This window comes from Centropristis striata, chromosome 22 (assembly GCF_030273125.1).
Source record: "Centropristis striata isolate RG_2023a ecotype Rhode Island chromosome 22, C.striata_1.0, whole genome shotgun sequence".
Lineage (NCBI taxonomy): Eukaryota > Metazoa > Chordata > Actinopteri > Perciformes > Serranidae > Centropristis > Centropristis striata.
In genome coordinates, this window is record NC_081538.1 from 23,917,841 (window position 1) to 23,938,402 (window position 20,562).

General features: G+C 38.5%; 3 protein-coding genes across 6 annotated transcripts; 2 read left to right on the forward strand and 1 right to left on the reverse strand.

Annotated features, from left to right (window-relative positions):
• Positions 1-382: 382 nt before the first annotated feature.
• si:ch73-352p4.8 (cystine/glutamate transporter) lies at positions 383-8,070 on the forward strand. Its single transcript, XM_059326250.1, has 13 exons — positions 383-516; positions 602-837; positions 2,245-2,371; positions 2,479-2,594; positions 2,691-2,816; positions 3,599-3,698; positions 3,783-3,827; positions 3,933-4,056; positions 4,861-4,964; positions 5,066-5,162; positions 5,887-6,036; positions 6,124-6,301; positions 7,305-8,070. The coding sequence occupies exons 2-13, from the start codon at positions 612-614 to the stop codon at positions 7,367-7,369; spliced, it is 1,458 nt and encodes a 485-aa protein (XP_059182233.1). The 5' UTR covers positions 383-516; positions 602-611; the 3' UTR covers positions 7,370-8,070.
• A 152-nt stretch (positions 8,071-8,222) lies between these two features.
• On the reverse strand, positions 8,223-16,799 carry foxm1 (forkhead box M1). 4 transcript variants are annotated; one of them, XM_059326248.1, is made up of 10 exons: positions 15,703-16,163; positions 15,458-15,492; positions 14,822-15,298; positions 14,587-14,729; positions 13,405-13,596; positions 12,372-12,500; positions 12,153-12,212; positions 11,655-11,703; positions 11,353-11,525; positions 8,223-10,268 (listed from the first exon to the last, which is right to left on the reverse strand). In XM_059326248.1, exons 3-10 carry the CDS (start codon positions 15,258-15,260, stop codon positions 9,447-9,449), a joined length of 2,007 nt encoding a protein of 668 aa, XP_059182231.1. In that variant the 5' UTR covers positions 15,261-15,298; positions 15,458-15,492; positions 15,703-16,163; the 3' UTR covers positions 8,223-9,446. The 4 variants fall into 4 exon arrangements, with proteins under 4 accessions (XP_059182231.1, XP_059182230.1, XP_059182229.1 ...); XM_059326247.1 differs by lacking the exons at positions 15,458-15,492; positions 15,703-16,163 and adding an exon at positions 16,645-16,799; XM_059326246.1 differs by lacking the exon at positions 15,458-15,492 and having other exon boundaries at positions 15,703-16,162.
• Positions 16,800-16,918: 119 nt separating this feature from the next.
• On the forward strand, positions 16,919-19,047 carry rhno1 (RAD9-HUS1-RAD1 interacting nuclear orphan 1). The gene is made up of 3 exons (XM_059326071.1): positions 16,919-17,057; positions 17,216-17,409; positions 17,739-19,047. The coding sequence occupies exons 2-3, from the start codon at positions 17,245-17,247 to the stop codon at positions 18,471-18,473; spliced, it is 900 nt and encodes a 299-aa protein (XP_059182054.1). The 5' UTR covers positions 16,919-17,057; positions 17,216-17,244; the 3' UTR covers positions 18,474-19,047.
• The last annotated feature ends 1,515 nt before the right edge of the window (positions 19,048-20,562 follow it).

Sequence of the window (20,562 nt, forward strand, 5' to 3'; positions counted from 1 at the left end):
AAGCTGTGAAAAAGAATGACTGAAATAAAGGAATTTGTGCTTTGGATGGGACGAGATGAAAATGTCTTTGAAAGCAGCCCTCCTGCAGCTTGTGCAGCTGCCTCTACATCACTCTGACCCTTTATCCCCCAGAGGCCAAAAAAAAAAGGCCTCAATCAAGCTGGACACACATGTAAGAGCACATGCACACAAACCCGACGGCACAATGCAGGAAAGTGTCGAGCCTTCAAACTGCGTAATTACTTGCTGAAGCTTGGAAGAGTACTGGCTTTGTTCCCTGCTCAGGCTGGGCGGGTGGTGTGAGAGCCAATAAGGGGAGAAAAACATGCAGTCCAAGTCAGGGGGGCCTTGTTGAGGCCAATGCTGTCTCTTTCTACTGCAGATTCATGCACATTTACTAAACTGCTGCAAATGTGAGTCCATAAGGGTTAACAGGAAGCAGAAAGAGGATTGTTGATTGCTGTTTTGGGAAAAGCATCGTGGGAGAAGTGGAAAGGATTTGGACACAAATACAAGGTAAGAAGTTAAGTTTGCAGGACTAATATAAAACTTTAAATTAGCAGTAGGTAGTTGGTTAGAGGTGTTAAAGTGGGACCTATAGTTACAGAGAGATGGACGGGGCACAAGTGAAGAAAGAGGATGCCAAGAATGAGAAGACAGAAGAGGAGGTGGTGCACTTACGGAGAGAGATCGGCCTGCTGCCGGCAGTGTGCTTCATCATCGGCACAGTGGTGGGCAGTGGGATCTTCATCGCACCCAAGGGTGTCCTGATGAACAGTGGCAGCGTGGGCCTCTCTCTGCTGGTGTGGGCGCTGTGTGGGGTCCTCTCCTTGTTTGGTAAGATGTCTGATGGTAGAACTGTCTTGGTAAAACCTCAAAATTGTTAATTTCTATGTGTTACTTGAACTGAATTTTACATTTATTACTTATTGTGCAATATGTGTTTGGCACTGGCACATAGTCAAATATATTAGGAAAACAATATATGTAATAAGCTAAGAAATTAAACATGTTGATGTAGTAAACATTTTTAATTTGCTTAATAGGTCTGTCGATGCATTTTGACAGTGTACACTGGTTTTTCAAAAAGTGTCAAAATCAATAACTTAAAATACATATAAAAAGTATATGGTAATATATAAAATATAAATCATGAAAAAAGTTTTAAAACTTTTTTTTTAAATTAAAGATGAAGATGACAGGCCTACAAAATAGTTAGTTTGCGTAAAGGCAATAGTTGATGTAATGATGTATATATACCAAATCATTAAATAAATCCAGGCTGTAACAAACCTTACATTCATATATCATATTTCATACATTCAATCTGAAACCTTTTCAGGGACCCCCTGGCCGAATGCCACTTAAAGAATCACTGAGTTACACAATATCAAGACAAAGAGTCTGCAGCCATGCTGGTGAGGCTATATTTTGTGCTAAATGCTAACATCAACATGCTAACATGCTCTATGTGACAAAGCTAACATGTTGATGTACAGAAGCTAAATTATTTCCCATGTTCTCTATGTCAGTTTAGTGTGTTAGCATTCTAACACTCGCTAATTAGCACTAAACATGGTGGAAATGTCAGTAATCAACGTCATCAACCAGCTGTTTGAGTAATGGCTCATTTTAGCATCATGGTGGAGCTAGTTAGGGGATCAACAAAGGATTCATCCTGTTGGGGTCACGCAGTGGTGGAAGAAGTATTTAGATCCCTTTCTTAAGTAAAAAATAATAATACCACACTGCAGAATTACTCTACTACAAGTAAAAGTCCAACATTCAAAGGTTACTGAAGTAAAAGTACAAAAGTATCAGCATCAAAATGTACTTAAAAGTACTCTTGATGCGGAATGGAACCATTCAGATTGATTTATATATTCCAAATATATAATATTGGATTAAAAGTATAAAGTTACATAAAATGGAAATACTCAAGTCAAGTACAAGTACCTCAAAATTATACTTAGGCTAAGTACAGAACTTGAGTAAATGTACTTAGTTACTTTCCACCACTGGGGTCATGAATCTGTCCGGTAAATTCCACAGCAAACCATGTTTTTACAAGATATAATATGGCACTGACCAAATATCAACCTCCTAATACCATCCCAGCATGGCCAAAATTGTAATTAAAACAACCTGTATTGCATATCATTATGTTATTCCAATGTAAACACTGATTAAGAATATTTAAAACTCATAACTTAATGTTTTTTCCTGGTCTCTCTGTTCCATTAGGTGCCTTGTGTTATGCTGAGCTGGGCACCAGTTTTACAAAATCAGGGGGCCACTACATTTATCTACTGGAGACACTAGGGCCCCTGCCTGCCTTTTTACGACTCTGGGCCGAGTTCTTATTTATCAGGTTTGTGTAGATATTTTTCCTGACCCATATTGTAAAAAGCGAGAACACAAAAGCATGTAAAAATGTTCTTGTAGAATACACATAACAAGCATATTTTCTGTCTCCAGACCAGCTGTGGCTTCCTATGTGTCCTTGGCTTTTGGCCGCTACGTGGTGGAGCCATTCTTCGCGCCCTGTGCTGCTCCCACAGTGCTAATCAAGCTGGTCAGCATCCTGGGAGTGAGTGAGTGGTTTTTATATGACGCCTGTATGTCCAGAAAGTGCAAAAAATATCCATAAACTCTTCCTTTAATCGTTGTTTGTCATTGTGTTTCTGTAGCGTTCATCGTGGCACTCAACTGCTGGAGTGTGACCATGGCCTCTCGCACTCAGATCACCTTAACTTTCATTAAGATGTTTGCTCTGGTGCTCATCATCATCCCTGGTGTCATCGCACTTGCAAAAGGTGAGAGGATGTAGACGACTTTCAGCCTGTCAAATGCTCCTCGTTTGATGATAATACTCGATAGGGATGGGCGTTTAGAAGAAACTTGCCAACTCAATTATCTACAGAAAAAAATTATTAGTGTTATTATTAGTGACTGTTTTAATTTAAGAGCTGATACCTAGCCATTTTCATTGGCTTTCTTCTTTCTAACTATGAAAAATGGCGAGATATCAGCTCTTAAATTAAACTCTTATGAGCTATTTTTGTTGTTATCATTATATTTGTCCAAACAAATGTACCTTTATTTTTACCAGCAAAAGCCTGTTTTGATAACTAACACTTTTATTTTGAAAGGACGAAAAGAGACTTGATCCTGTTTATCGTCAAAACTAACTCAAGTGAGATTAAACTGTAAAGTTAACATCAAGGAGTTCAATGTTTTATGTTTTAGCCCCCGAAGAGGCATGAGGTTAGTTTTCACAGTAATCTTGCATATTTAAGTGTGTTTTGTGTTTAAATAAGTTTTCGATCTAATTAAACCTAGTAATTCATGCTAGCAAGGTTTGATACAGTAAGCTTATTTTGCTCAAATTAATACTCTTCTCTGTAGCTTTATCCATCTTAATTTTCAGCTCATTGGCTTATTGAGGTATGGCCATAGATATAATAAAACATTTTTTTTAAAAATACACAGATCAATTAAAAATTCCATGTGATCGACCAAATTCTTAACGACCATTAATCAATCATAGATTAATTCCCATCCCTAATATTCGCTCTTTCTCTCTGCATCTTTCCAGGACAAACAGAGAATTTCCAGAATGGCTTTGAGGTTGACTCATTAACTCTGGATAGACTGCCACTAGCCTTCTATAATGGCCTTTATGCCTATGGTGGATGGTAAGTGAGCATTTATTGCAGTATGAGCACTGCCTTGACTTCTTTATTATTCCAATAATATTTTTTACATGCTTTTTCCTTCAGGTTTTACTTGAACTTTGTCACAGAAGAGGTCATAAATCCAAATAGGTATTTTACACGTGACACCAGCTCTCCTCTCCAGTCTGTTTTTTTAAAAGCCTTGTTGCCTTGAAAATACTGTCATATCTCTCAGTGTGTTTCCTGTCTCGTCAGAAACATCCCGCTGGCAATAATCTGCTCCATGGTGACAGTGACAGTCTTTTATGTGCTTGTTAATGTGGCCTACTACACCATGATGACTCCCGCTGAGCTGCTGATGTCTGATGCTGTGGCTGTGGTCAGTGCTGTACTGAATGTAGACTGGCCTGCATTTAACCCTCTGAACCCCAGCTGGCGAAAAACATGTCATGTTTTCTTTAAAAGATGCCAAAAATACACCATTTATCATAGAAAGAATCTGTAAAAACAGGCATTATCGTCGAAATTTGAACTTTACAACAGCCCTTGAATGGATCATAGGCAAGGAAAGTTTCCATTAGGAAAAGTAACCAAAACAAAGCTTAAAATTGTGATATTTATGTCAAAATCACTATATTTTACATGTCTCATTTAAAAGATCACCAAAAAAACATTTGGAATAACTAGATCCTGTTAAAAACACTAAATTATGCACTAGGTGCAACTAGGAAGCTTTGATTGACTGTAACATGACAAATATTCACTGAAGCTGAATCTGTTTACACAGAGCTGAGAGGAGAGGACAGGAGAGGTTGCAAGTAGAAGTTGTAAAAAATGCAAATAGCTCACTATGTATAATATGTGGATATCCAATTTTTTCCCTGTTACCCATGACATTCGTGAGCACTTGGAAAAATGTTGTTTATATAACTTCGAATTTATTCCAATTTAAAAAAAAATGTATCAGAGAAATTCAAATTGCGTTTTTCCCCCCCCTTTTTTTTATTGATTTATGTCATTATAACTGTGTTTTTCCTGCACAAAATAAATACCAGGCCACAGTGAGTAAACTGTAAAAAGAGTAAAAAAACACCCTGAATGGCTTGGGGTTCAGAGGGTTAAAAGGAAATTACTAATAAATACGTACTTTGTTTAAATGTTGGTGTAATCTGTGTCTCTGCAGACGTTTGCAGCTCGGGCTCTCCAGGGATTGGCTTCTGTGATTCCCTTTCTGGTGGCCCTCTCCTGCCTCGGAGCGCTTAACGGTGGCTTCTTTGGGTCACCCAGGTAATCTGGGCACAGAATGGTTTAAATGGTTAAATAGTTGAGGCTTTAAATCAGAATAGCTGCTGACAGCCTAATTGGAAGTGGTGCTGTTTGTGTTGCAGGATGCTGTTTGTGGGAGCCAGAGAGGGCCACTGGCCTCATATCTTCTCTATGATCCACATCCGCAGACATACACCTCTGCCCGCTGTTCTGTTACTGGTAAAGTACTTTAAACCAGCTAAACTAGCTGGTAATGTTGGATCTATAGACCAGTCACCACATAAACAGACAAATACGTATATAAATGGGTATGAATATGGATAATATACAAGAAATAGCTGTATTTAAAAAAATATATATCTGTAGAATAACCAAAGTTTTTTTACTTTATTTTTTTTTAAACATTTATATATTATTATATTTTACTTTATTATATATATTTTTTTGTACTTTAATTTAAAGTTTTACTGTAGAAAAAAGTTGCCTTCACTTATTACATTCAACAATATGATGTGTATTTTTTATACATAGAATTCACTATAATTTAGCATTTAAGACCATTATGCAATTGAATGATATTGAAAAAAAAAATCTATAATGTCGCATTATATTAAATTACCGATTTACAACTTAAAAAAAAAAAAAATTAAAACTTTTTTTTGGTTAATATTTCTACGAGAAGTAATTTACCTTTTATTGTGTAAATTATTAATTAAATAAATTACATTTTTTAAAAAGTCAATTATTATTACTCAATGTAGAGAGAAGGAAAAAAAAGAAAAACATTGTAAAATAATATAGTACATTTCCTAAAAATATATGTATTTTTTATTTATTTATTTATTTTTAACAGTGTAGTGCTTAAATGATGAATTTCAACAATAAAATGTGCTTTACTTCATATATAACAGTCTGAGTTTAGCTTTGTGCTGTCTGTCTCCAGTACCCGCTGGTGGTGCTGATGCTGATAACAGGAGAGATCTACCAGCTCATCAACTTTGCCTCCTTTGCTCGCTGGTTCTTCATCGCCTTGGCAACGATGGGGATGCTCATCCATCGATACCGCTTCCCTCTCCACCCAAGACCTTTCAAGGTTAGTTTGTCAAACTACAGAGCATTCTCCAGTATACTGTGTTCACTAAACTAACGAGTTTTATTTTCTCTTTTTGATGACCTGAAGGTTCCCATGGTCATCGCGGTCACCTTCACGGTGGTTTGCTTCTTCATCGTGGGTCTGTCTCTGTACTCGGACCCCTGGAACACGGGCCGGAGCTGTGCTCTCACACTGACCGGGGTCCCCGTTTACTACGTGACTGTCTACCGGTATCGCCTGCCCCCCAAATGGAGACGCTTCTTCAGTAAGTCCCAACACAATCTTGACATTTTTTTAAAGGTTTTATGAGAGAATTCACTAAATAGTAAGAGTTTATGGAGGATTTAATACCCATTTTGTTCTCTAAGATGTTATCCTATCTTCATTAGAGCAGAAGGTGAAACATTTTGAGCAAATAACTTGATTTGATGTGTCCTTTCTGGGGAAAAAAGCTTTTCTGAGCATGGACAAGGTTGTTTGTAACAAAAAAAAAGAAATAGTTTTTTTTTAAAGTACTAGATTACAGAAACCTATTGTTGCCACACACACAAAAAAATGATGGTCCAAATTTCTAAAATGTTTGGTCCAAATGATCACATTATTTCAAGACATTTTCACGTTATAATATGCTTTTATGTAACTTATGTGAATATTTTAGACATAAAACACATAATAACTACACTATTGGAGCTTGTAGTAGTACTAAAATCCCCACAATTATTTGGGGAAAATCTGCTTTTATGTAATTTATGTGAATATTTAGACATAAATATATAGTGATAATTATATTGTTAAAATGTAAAAAAAAAAAAATGTTGTTATAACAATAAACTTTTCAGATAATTATGCGATACTGAGCCTTTAAAAAAAATATGCTTCCATCTTCTAGACTTGAATTCTAATTCCAAGATTTGACCAAATTGTTGCTGCAATTACAAGGTTTACACTTGAATTGGGAATTTTATTTAACAAATAAATGCATAAATAAAAATTTGTTTTTTTGTTTATTATTAATATAATAAATGATGAACCTGTAACTTGGTACATTTTGTGCCTGATGTTGCCTTACTCATAAAATAATGATCCCAGCCACTGCCTCACTGTGAGCCATACAGCTAATTAATTAAACACTTGTTAACAGCATCTGGACAAAAAAGTCAGATTGGTGCATCTCTAGTCCTCAGCAACTTTTAGCTTCCTAACCCAGACTCTAGACATTTTATCCTCTTAATAACTCTTTCATAATTCTGCTTCTCTTCCATATTCAGACTACTGCAGCAAGCAGCTTCAGATCCTTCTAGAAGTGATTCAACAAGAAGTGCGGACATACTGAAGACCTCCAAAGAGCACTTTCTACTGACAGACTTCCAGGATTTCACTCGAACAAGTCCGACAATCTGTTTTTATTTTGTGTGATTTTTTTTGAACATTTGAGGCCCAATAATAATGGCAAAGATTTGGAAGAGCTAGGCCACCCCGCATTTTAGGCCTCTGTAACAGTTCTAACGGTATTCTAGGTTTCTTCCAGTCCCATATAAATGAAATAAAGACCTGTTCAACAGATTTGAAGAAAGATTTAGGGAGATAAAGTGGAATACACTGAAACAAATAAAGAAACTTGGGAAGCACATTCATTTTTATACAATTCACTTTTCCTGCTAAGGATAGGTGAAGTGTCTTCCATTGTTTCAGGTCTAATTTGACTTTCTCAAATAGCAGACAGAAATTTTCGTGGTAAAGCTTCTGCATGTCCCTTGGAACATTAATGCCCAAATATTTAAAGCCATTCCTAAACATTTGGAATGGTAGAGCATTGTCTTGTATTTGAAGAGCCAGGTCATTAACAGGATAACATTCACTTTTGCTAAAATTCAGATAGCTCTTGATACAGGGTCTGATACATACATTAATAAATCATCTGCGTACAGAGATACTCTATGCTCTTCAGCCCCCCTTTGGATTCCACTTAACGAGGGTAATGATTTGAGTGTAATGGATAAGGGCTCTATGGATAGGGGAAATAGCAGTGGGCTGATAGGGGAGCCCTGAGGGATGCCTCTTGACAGCTGAAAATATTTTGTGTGATTTTGATACTAACATGCTGTTTTGAGAAAACTGTCAATTATATGCTGGAAACAGGTGGTTTATGTGAATTCTCATCATGAACATCATCACAGACAATCTAGAAATGTTTTTAACTTTTATTGAAATATGAATAAAAATAGGTAACCTCATGTAGTTTTTCAGATACGATACAACGTACATATTTTCCTACATTACTGTGTTGTAATTAATGTAAAATTTCGATTTTTGGAGCAGAGCAAAGGCAAATAAAAGCATACTTGTGATCCATAAAACCTGAATGAATCAAAGTCCTTCCTTCTGTCTGAGGCACCAACAACAGCACATTTGTTGTACAGTTATAGAAACACCAACTCCAGAAAACAGAACAAGGCGCATGCTTTGAAAACTGTTTGCTAGAAACCACAACATTTCACTCTTTCATGCCATTCAGCGCAACACACTGCAATGCAAAAACATTTCCCATATAAACACACATGCTAAGAAACCTGAAGGAATTATTAAAGCCATACATTATTCTGTGGCATTCTCAAAAATAGGAATATCTCCCATTCGGCCCTCTGAATATGGTGCTACAAAAACTGGAATCAAACACTTTTTGTGCTTACAGAGAATACATTTGCATCTTTTACTGAAAACTATAAATCTGTGCTAGATAGATACAAAATATTCAGTTTATGCTCCCAAAGACGACCTTAAAATACGGTGTTGACTGCATTTAAAACGTCCCTCTCTGCAGGAGTCTACTGATGGCGTGCTGAGGAACGATCAAGTGGCGAAGACAGTTCTACGATTAATGTACAGAGACAATCCTATTGCTGTTAGTGCTACTCGTTATTACTTTTTTTCCCCATTGTTTATTGCTAACAATCTCACAATCTAAGAGTCAATTCCAGGAGGCGGTCTGAACCGAAACGGCGCAGAAGCATCTCTTGCTTATCAGGCAATATATTGTCTTTTCATTTACATATGCAAAAAGCTAAATTATATATTAAAATGTGCAAATCAACATACATAAGTGTATATGTACATACATACAGACAAATTTCTCTGTAGGACTACAGACACATATGGATAAATGATCAAGGAAAAAAATACCAGTGAATAGTTTTAACAGATAGAAATAAGACAAAAAAAGACAAAGCAGTTGATGAGTGATGGAACCAATAAAAAAAAGCTGGAGAGGAAGATCTTATGTGAGGGACCACAAGTGAGCAGCTTGCAAATTTGACCTAAATTAAAGTGTCCCTGTCATTGCATTTTCCTTTTACTTATTCCCATTTTCTCCTCTAGTGTTTTGGAAAATGTCACGTTTTTTGGCCCTCGTGCTACTTAAACTGCGGGAAGAACTCGGACCAGCTGATATTGGCCATGCCCAGGTCCTCGTCGTCCAGACCCGAGAAGCTAATGTCCACTAGTATCTTGCTCAGGCTGTCGTTCAGCGTGTCCAGCACGAGGCCCTCCGTGATGGATCGGTTGGCCGGCGTTGCGGCGCCTCCCGCCTGGAGCAGCTCTCTGGAGCAGCCGCTCCGTAGGCCGCCGCCGGGAGAGTCCGTCGGGCCGGCGGCCCTGGGGGGAGCGGCCGTGAGCAGCTCCCTGGGGGAGCTGAGCCAGTCTTTGAAGGGAGTGCTGTTGAAGCTGAAGGTGTTGTAGTCGTGGCGCGGCGTGACCGCGGGGCCGCCCGGCGTGCGGATTGGGCTGAAACCCAGAACGTCCTGGCCCCCTTTACCCACCGGGGTCACCTTCCACGGCTCGGGCGCCACGTGAGAAGGAGGCTTGCTGGGCGTGGAGGAGGTCACGTGGCTGCTGCTGCTTTTTATGGGAGTCTTGAAGGAGAAGTCCCGGCTGGGGCTGTGCTGCTCCTGCTGGTGCTCGTCCAGCTCCGTGTCTCGCACCTCCTGGAACGTTGAGGCGTCGGAGACCACGCCGGAGTCGAAGAAAGTGTTGTCGGGGCAGAGGAGGACGGGCTCCTCGTGCACGGAGTGGACCAGGCGCTGTTTGCGGCGAGAGCTGCTGGCTTGTCTCCTCGGAGGAGCTTTAGGGGTCTCGGGTTTAATTGGAACGCATATTTGCTCCTCCTTCACCTCCACCTTGATGTCTTTGCTCTTCTGAGGGTACATTACCACAGCTGGGGCGTCACTTTGTGTCACCTGTCGGACATACAAGCAGGAACTTTACAATTCAGCAGCAGTAACCGCTTCCATCAGACACATAACCCATCACAAAGTTACCCATTTACTAGAGGCGTGAATCAGCAGAGGCCCCATGATACGATTTTATCGCGATACTTGAGTCATGATACGATAATATTGCGGTTTTAATCATTTTGCGGTGTGTACTGCGATACAATATATTACGATTTAACTGTTCAACTGCATTTTGTGTCCACAAAATTAAATTCAATCAAGAATTGTTTTGTCAAATGAAAGAAAATTCTCAGTTCTGTTTTGGGTGGCAGCCATGAATGTAAAGAGGAGACTTGTGGGAACCCAGAGAGCCTATTTTCATTAAGATAGCATGATGTCAGAGGTCACATGACCGCTTTGAAAATCACCATGAAACATCAAAAAATAGCCGAACTTTGCAGCATCGACGACTTCCCAACACGATATCCTGTCGAGTGGCATTGAAAACTCTGGCCAAACTTGTCCAAAATTATATCGTGCACAGCTGATCCCATATGCAATGTTGTGCATGAATGCGCTCCTGTTGGTCAACATAGAACTGAAAGTATCAGTTTGCAACTAATTGCAACAAGTTGAACTTTAATGTGGGGCTCCCCTCTAGGTTAGATTTGGTTGAGGTAATGTCCTCATGTCCACATCGGCAACAAATATGAAACAACACATCGAATTGAAGCACTAAAAAGATGGAAGAAATACACGGGGAAAAAATTATTCATGGTTTGAGACTCTGAACTTAGTTAAACTATGAACACGAACTAGTCCATTTTAATCTGTGTATACTGAACTTTGAGACAGCCTGACCTAAACCTAAGATCATTTATCACATTTACGTAAATGTACACTATAAATACAATTGTGAAAAATAATGTTTACTGAATTCCATTCCCAAATATGGTAACAGGATTGTTAGTAAGCATTTTATAAACTATGTACAACCCCTGTATAAAGTGTGAACTTGGACAACACTGCCCATATGAATTTTGAAACAGAAAAAAAATCTAAAATGTAGATTTGGCTTTAAATCTGTATTGCATGTTTGAGACTGTACCTTAGGAGCTATCCGGACTCTCTTGGCTCCCCGTGAAGTGTTCAGTTTCTGCTGCGTGCCAGACGGGGGGAACTGGGCCGCTGAGGACGGCAGGTAGACCGAGGAGGCGACGGGGAGCTGGATGGGGACCAGGTAGGAGTCGGTTCGAGGGAGAAGAGGCTTCATCCTTCTCTCTGAACGCAGAAAAGAACAACTTATCAACAATTTTCAAACTAAAAAAACAACATTTACTTAAATTTTTTGCAAACTTTGAACTGCTGTTTCCCCTTTCCCCATTTAACTCAAAGTGCTCCTGAACTCACCAGAACTAGTTGGAGTCTTTCTTGCATCAGGAAGCATCCTCTTTTGTTGCTGTGAAAAATTAAACAGCATAAGATCACTTTATGCAGGTAAAAGATCAGCCTCAGTGCCTTACTGTGCTCTCTCATTCCTGACTGCACTTCAGTTTTTGGCAAGCTTGAACAGACAAAAGTCAAAGTTAAACATCTTATTACTGTCTTTACTGTCCTTTACTGTCACTTTATAGAGGGATTGTGGATACAAATCTGAGTGTACACATTCCTTGTTGGACAAGGCAGACTAGTCTTTCAGTGGGACTTCAGCCTCCCTGCTGCTCACATCATCTCCTCCTGCAACAAAAAGTTTTCCCTAGACCTTAGACCTCCATCTGCAGCTTCACTCTTTGGGTCAAAGGGTCTGGTGACAAAAGAGAAACTCCCTGTCCCTTTTCTGCTTCCTTCTGCCTGACTGAAGAGATGAAGACTGTTCCTAGAGGATTACAAACGATAAAACAATCTTACTTGCTGGCGTAATAAAAGCATCGGCACAGGAACGGGAGTGGTCGCTGGGTCACAACCAGGCTGGAGAAAAAGATGTGGAATAAGAGGAAGAAAACCATGAATCTTGGACAACAAAAATCTTAGTAATCTCCTGACACCATGGAAGACAAATGAACAATAACACAAAAAATCAAGTCAGTTTCAGTGTTAAATTGGTGACAGAGATACCATTGTGTTCACCTTGTACACCTGATCCAGAGTGAGGCATCGGTTGGCCTCGGGCCGGATCGTCCAGAAAGAAACTTTACCATCTGGTGACGTCTCCCGGATGAACATGTCGTGCAGAGAGAGGTTATGGCGGATGGAATTCTGTAATTATAAACAAGCAAAAAAAAAAAAAAGGAGTGTTTCAGCAGATGAGATATGTGCCCATGAATTACACAACCGCTCAAAAGTTTGGGGTTACTTAGCAATGTCCTTATTTTTGAAAAAGAAAAGCAACATTTCTAAAAATTAAAATAACAGACATACAGTGTAGACATTGTTAATGTGGTAAATGACTATTAAAGCTATAGAATACTTTGTTTCTGTTGCTCTTTACGTTGAATTATTGATTAGAAAGTAAGTTTTGATATATACTAAAATATGCTAATAACATCAGGAGAAACCGCTGAATAAAATTGGGTGTTTTCTGCATAACGGTAAAAGTTATTTTTGTGTTTACTGCTATATGAAAACAGAAAAATAGTAGACCCAGAATTGAGCTTTGTGGCACTCCATATACATTACCACTCAAAATTTTGGGGTCACTTAGAAATGTCCATATTTTTCAAAGAAAGACACATTTTTTTAAAACTTTACCACATTAATGTAGTTAATGACTATTAAAGCTGGAAACGACTGATTGTCTTATGAAATATCTATTGTCCTGTGTTCCAGTGGCACATTGTGTTAATCCACGTTTATAGTGTTGAAAGGCTCACTGATCATTAAAACACCTGAGCATTATGTTAGCACAGCTGAAAACTGTTTTGTGCTGATTTGAGAAGCAATAAAATGATCTTTCCTCAGGCTGGTTCAGTATCTAGAGGTAAAGTTGGAGATCTGTACAGGTTAAAATGATTATTTCTACCCATGTCAATGTCTTTACTATATTTTCGATTCCTTCTGTAACTCATTTCATGAATAAAACAGTTTTTTTTAATGGAAAACAACACAGACATTTTCTGGGTGACCCCAGTGCTAGTGTATATATATTTATCTGTTGTTTTACCTTCCATCCTGGTTTGGCCACCTCTTTGAAGTATGGGAAGTGGTCTTCGATCCACATGTAAATCTCTTTCAGCGTCATCCTCCTACTCTTCCGACTATTGATCGCAAACTGGATCATGGCCATGTAGGAGTACGGTGGCCTCTCTGACATGGGTTGCTGAACAGCCTCTGTGTCGATTTGTGCAGTTTGGGCCTGTTGTAAAAACAAAAAAAGAAAAGAAAAAAGAGAAGAAAAAAACAAGAAAAAAGGCTTGAATACAGGGTACATGTAATAAACGGAAGAGAAATTATCTTTGATTAACTTGATTAGTTTAAACATGATAATACTATACAGAAAATACAGAGGTAGTGATTACATCTATATGCATGGAAACATCTAATTTCATCCAATTATGAAATAACTTGCAACTTCAGCTATAACAATAGCTTTATTATTAGGGCTGGGCAAACAATTCTGGCTTTCAACAATTCCAGAAGCAAGATTTTGCAGATCACAATGACGCTCCTGATTTTTTGCTTCTGCCCATTTTGGCTGAGTTCCTGACTGGAATATGTTGAATACAGCTTAGCAAAATGCAGAATATATGTTCAGGAGTTTTCTTTAGGTTGTAGCAGTGCACTACAATATATGTGATCTCTTTTATTTTGGTCCAATTTATTATTTTTGTATTACTTATTTAAATTGATTATTGAATTAATGAACTTATTTTTCAGTGGAATTATACCTATTTGCTTTGTTTTCAATAAATGCATGGTGTTTCCAAAGTCAATGAGTAGCCCGGCTCATTATTTCTTAATATGTTAGCATGTTACTTCTGTAATCTTGCAGCTTGATGATGTTAAACTTTCTTAAATGAGCTACTACTACTTTATTTTCTGTTGTTGAATGTGTGAAAATGTCTACATCAGCAATTACTAAAACAAACTGAAACCAGAAAATAAAAACTTTCAATTTAACCTCATGGTCATAAAATCATTTCAAATCTAGCAGCACTGCAGGTTTCTGCAATCCCAAATACTACTAAATCACAATGAGGTGACACTTTAGTGAGACAGGCTAGTTAAGGGCTGGTGGTTTGGGGACATGTTGAGACATGCCTGAGATCAGTGTCCCCTCCACACATGCATATGTCTTCACACTGACAGTAGAAACACACTGAGGTGACAAGGAAGAGCAGCTGACCTGAAAAGTCTGTGGGTTCTGGTTCTCCTTGTTGGCCATCTGCTTGGCAGGATCTGCTTCGAAGGCACATGTGTTCATCCTGCCCAGCCACTGAATATTGGTGAGGCTGTCATCTAAAGGACCACACTCCAGTTCCTTATTCACTAAGAAAAAATATATATATTTTAGGGGGATAAAATGAAAACTCCACAATTATATTTATAATATCTTAGAAAAAAACATCTCATTTCCATACATGCTTTGATAGCAGTGAGAGGTTTAGCATCTGGGGAGCCGTGCTGCGTCGTCTCTGCTTTCACTGGTTCTCCATCTGTCGAGACTTCTTCCTCCTTTGCAGCAGATCCAGTGTCACGGCTGCTGTTCTCACTCAGAAGGATGAACTTGTTCGGCCCCTGGGCTCCACACTCTTTGCCTTTGGCGGTGAGGGCCCCGATGACACTTTGAAGGTCTGCTGTTTTGGGGATGACAACCACCTGTGTGTCGGACATGGAAGGGTGATCCATAATGCGGATCCCATCGGGGAAGCTCTGACTGGAAGCTGGTTTCGAAGGTTCTTTGATGCCCGACGCATCGGCTTGGCTTGGCGATTCAGCTGCTGGGGGGTCATTTTGCTGAAAAGGCAACTTTCTTCTTCTGAGGATCAGGGGTCTCCTTGGGCTCCGTCTCATGGTCATCAAATCATTGAACGTACTCCTTGGCGTTCACTGGTTTTCTGTACAAAAATGACACATTTGGATAGGTTATAAACCTCCTAAACACTGGGAGAAAATATCCAGATTGTATCACTGCAATCACAACACACTGCTAAGTACAAATACCTGTCATGTATAACGTTTACTTGTAAGAAGGTAGGATGTCAACTCAACTCAACTTTATTTGTAAAACAACCACAGCCGCAACAAAGTGCTGTACATAAACAGAACAAGAACAATGAATTAAACAGGAATAAACACTAAAATAAATAGTGTCATTGCTTTAAAAAAACCAAAACAATAAATCAAAGAAAACCATATAACACTAAAAACAAGAGCAGAGTCTCATTCGTGGTTGAAAGCCAAGGAATAAAAATAGGTTTTAAGATGAGTTTTAAAAATGCAAATGTCAATGCAAAGTTACCGGCTAGCTTGTCAACAGTTAAACCAGGCTGGATTCAAACCGCTCCTCCGTACGTTGATCAATACAGATTGACACGAAGAAATCAATTAATATCAAACACCAGTCAGAGCTAGAAGACACTGGTGGGACGGACTATGTGAACAATGAAACTCAATATGAAACTCAGCTCCACAATGTCCCTGTATCCGTTTTTATCCCTGCAATTAATCAGTTTAGCAGCAAAAAAAACAGACCAGTTAGTTTTGTTTCCAGGCGACTAATGCCTTCCAGAACAACAGTCGTTACATGTTTGCAGTTAATGTAACGTTTACCGCTTATTCCCTGGCAGAGATCCAACGTTTAACGTTTTATGGATTAACTTAACTGATTTATTGAAATAGAATTAAAAAACTGTCGGGAAAAATTCGGCTGATAGATAAACTGCCTGACAACGCTCCATCTAAAAAGAATGACGAATTATACAGGCGATTCACACTGCTCCTTATGTTATCTAACATAGCTGCTAGAACTAGTAGTACATTAATGATTTCTTAACATTTTATTGAAAAAAGCGGTGCATGATTTGTGTGAATCATGCCGAATTAAAGACTTGATTTTAATCAACGATAAAAACATGTCACATAATGTTCCATAAGAGTAAAAAAAATATGAAAACATCACAATGGCATATTTGTTAATATTGCATATTGACATTCTGAATTGCATGTACGGGACTACGAAGAAAACTTAATTTATTCGGAGGGACATTTCGGCGAGGAATGGTCTTTTTTGACGCATTAAATCTGAATGAAATGTCAGCAACTTTCTCTCAGCGAACATTAACGTCAGCTCTATGTGGTTGGAAGCTAAGCTAAGTTAGCTTGGTGGCCAGACATAAGGGAGGTTAACAGCTAGCATGCTAACTACGCTATTGTAACACAGCAAAGCCAGACAAAGCCAAACCTTCATATTATTGTGATGGTTCAGGCAATTCCACTCGACCGAACTCCTGCTTGTAGTAGAAACACTTGGTTCATAATCGAAGTTAAATCAAAGTATCCATGATATGTATTATATTCCTCCATTTAGTGTTATTTACATGCTGTCTGGTCGATTCTGAAACGTTTTTGAATTTTGGCGCTGTGGCTGTCACTTCCGTGACGTGGCCACGTGGTACAAACGTGCACCAATAGCAAGAGCCAAAGATGTGACCAATCAGAGACGGCATGGGTGGAAACCGGGAAATAATAAGTAAGAAGAAGACGGACAACAAAATAAGTTCATAGTAGACAGCGATAATTGAACAACTAAGCTTTTATACGTATTAGTAATAGTTTGTAACGATGGCTGTGTCTTACGCGAAGTATTACATTTAGGTAAGTATAATAGGCTAGTAGCTTCGGATTTAAGTGTTCAAAGGTATACAGCGGGCTGTTAACAATGTAAACAATGTGATAATTACACTAGGAGCAGTATGAGTTTGTTATTTGAACCTGACAGTTACACTGATTCCGTGATGTTTTCTTTTCACCAGGTTTTCAGGAATGATATCTATTCACGTTAATGCCCCGTAAAGCCAGAAACACAGATAAGCCTGCCCTGTTGTTCGTGGAGCGGCCTGTGTGTGGAGCCAGACTCCAAAATGTGCCTGAAGTCCGAGCAGCACTCAACCCCAAAGACTTTTTCTCAGAGTCACAAACACAGGACAGTTCAGCTCTTAATTCTTGGGTAAGTTATACATTTATTTTGAATGCTTTTTGGGGTGCAACATAGGGCTGGGCGATATATCGATATAAAAAATATATTGATATATTTATATATATAATATATATATATATATATATATATATATATATATATATATATATATATATATATAAATATATTTATATTTATATATATATAAAAATATAAAAAATATATTGATATATTTTTTAGAGCTGCAACAATTATTCGATTAATCGAACAATAATCACTCAGTGTTAGTTGTATAAAACTTAGGTCAAATGCTAATTGTTTTTTTTTTGTGTGTTTTTTTTTTTACTGTATTCTTGTAGGTAAGTCCGCAATTTGACTGCTCAGTTGAAGCTGCAGCTCCAGTGAGACGAGGGAGGAGAAAATGCCAATCTGTCACAAGCATCCTTGACAGTTGCAGTCAGCTGTCCAGAAAAAAAACCAGCGTGTGCAAATTCCCCCAATTATCCTTTCAGACAAGGTCAAGAGACCAATCTCATCAACCAAAGAGCAAACGCTCAAAGAAATCTGCAGCGGCTACTGTTGTGTCTGATGTGGGAAATCAACCTCGGGGATCATGCCAAATCAAAAGGACAGCTTCAAGCGCACAGCACTCGGACACACCAAAAAGGCCGCCAACCTCAATCAGAATACGTAATGTGGAGAGATTTTCTGATGGTGCTGCAACCTCCAGTAGATGTGTGGACCAGCCTGAAACTCCACCAATTCAAGTGACAGAGAAATGCAGAACTCCAGCAGGTGGTGTTTCAACACCTGCCACCAATGTGTTCAGCCCCAGCAGTGTCAGTCCACCACCTGATGTGGACACTCCAAAAGTAATCCAAGAGGGAAATAGTTGTCCCTCCTCCTCCTATTTACACCTGCTCCAGGCTCAGCCATGTACACCACCATGTAATCAGCCACCTGACATTTTAGTGGCTGACACACCAGAGAGGGATTATGGGCTGAAGGTGACATGGCGGAGGAGAAAGAGTGAGATGTTGCGGTTAAAAGAGAGGGGCCATCTCTCTGATTCAGATGTGTTAATTAACAGCTGATGTAGATATTTGGTAAGAACAGAATAAGGCAATGATGTCAACAGTCACTGACCACTTTTGTGTCCAGATTTCTTTCTATTAACTGTTTTCATTTCATTGAATTGAGCTGCTGCATTTTGACTCTTTACTTTGATTGAAGATCGATCATAATGATGAGACGAGGATGTTATATGATACAGACATGCAAATAAAACACCACCTTGCCTACATAGGTGCAAGACACACAAACTTTATAACTGTTTAACCTCTATTTGTTGTTGTTGTGTGTGTCTTTGTGGTCATTTTGCTTCTCCTTGTGGTTTTTTTTTTTGCAAATATCATGGTTATAGTGAGTCTCTTGTGTGACTCTGCAGCTGTTTTCTAACTCTTTGTTGGTTTTGGTCCAGGCTTTTTATGTTACTTTGTGGTCATTTTAAAGTCACTTTCTGGATGGTACATGTGTCTTTGAGTGACATTTTGTAGGTAAAGGCTAGACGGAAGGCCTATCTATTCATGCCATGGTAATAATCATTGTAAGAATCAAATAAATACGTAAAGAAATTTCCAAATTGCAATAAATACACCAACTTCCAAATGACAAGCTTTTTTAACAAGTGAGAATCTATTTGGATTGAGTCCATACTGTGCTGTTATAGATTATGTTGCAACCAAAGAACCAAAAGTCCTTCATTCTTCTGCTTCAACATTTTAATGGTAGATGTATATGGAAGAAAAGCCATATCCATATGGACTGTTAACTGATCTCCCATTCCCATTATCAAGCAATTGATAATTTGACAATTTGCCACATTCACAGGCATCAGATAAGAACCCAGCAAAGAAGAGCTAGAGGGAGATTGTTTAGTTATCAGTTTAGTTTATCAGTGTTTTATTGTTGACACTAATATTGGTAACACTTTACTCTAAGGTGTCTACATAAGAGTGACATGAGCGTGTCATAAACATGACATGGGATGTGTCATGAACATTAATGACACTTTGAAGTAACATTAATGCTCATGATACTTGTCATGTCATTTCTGACAGGCTTGTGTGACTCTTATGTAGACACCTTCAAAATAAAGTGTTAATATCTTGCTTAAGTCACAAAGGCATGTTCAAAAAATTGCCTAAAGTTACATCTTTTACGCACAGTGTTATTACTATGCCAATAGCCGTCCTTTGTTACATCCTTTTTGAGTGAAATGATCAATAAATGTGATATGTCACACTTTTGGTGAAGTTTTTTGTGTTTCCTGCAAAACTTGAAAAAATGAGTTAGATAGATAGATAGATAGATAGATATACTTTATTTATCCCAAGCTGGGAAATTACAGTGTAGCAGCAGCATTACACACAGAGACAATAACAACACAATTAAGTAAAAAGAACAACCTAGGCATACTTCAAGCAATAAAATATATATAAAAAAAAAACAATAAAAATACAATAATATATAAAGTGTCTAAAGAAGGAGTAGAATAGAATTCCAGTGCAGAATAAATATGAATATACAGTATAAAAATGTTGGTGCTATTAAACAAATAAGGTGCAATGAACAGTGTGCATAAAAACACATAAAGTGCATAGACAGTATGTAATGAACCAGGTTATTATTTGTTATTGTACAGTGTGATGGCATGTGGCAGGAAAGATTTTTTTGTATCTGTTAGGCGTTTATTTAACAGGGTGACGATATTTCAATGAGAAAAAAGCCAGCTCCTTACAGTGGACAACTCTCCACCCTTCGCCACAATGTCCGCCAATCAGCATCGTCGTAAGTAATCGGCGGACCAATAGGAACGCCCGTTCTTCGTGTGCTCGGTAACTAAGGACCGAGTAACAGAGTTCTCCTCAACCGCGTCCACAAGAAAAGTGTCCAGCTGCACGAGGATCTTCCTTAGCAACCGTGGATAAACATGAGTTACTACAGCATAAGGTAAAATAAAACAAAATATCGCAGGTATGTTGTGTTAGTATATGTTCTGTTGGGTCAGCTGATGAACGAGAAGCTAACCGGTGTCGTTACGGTTTTCTTTTACCGGAGAAAACTTCACTGTCGCCCACAACTTTTATACAGTAGAGGCTGGGCTGAGGCAGCTAACGCTAG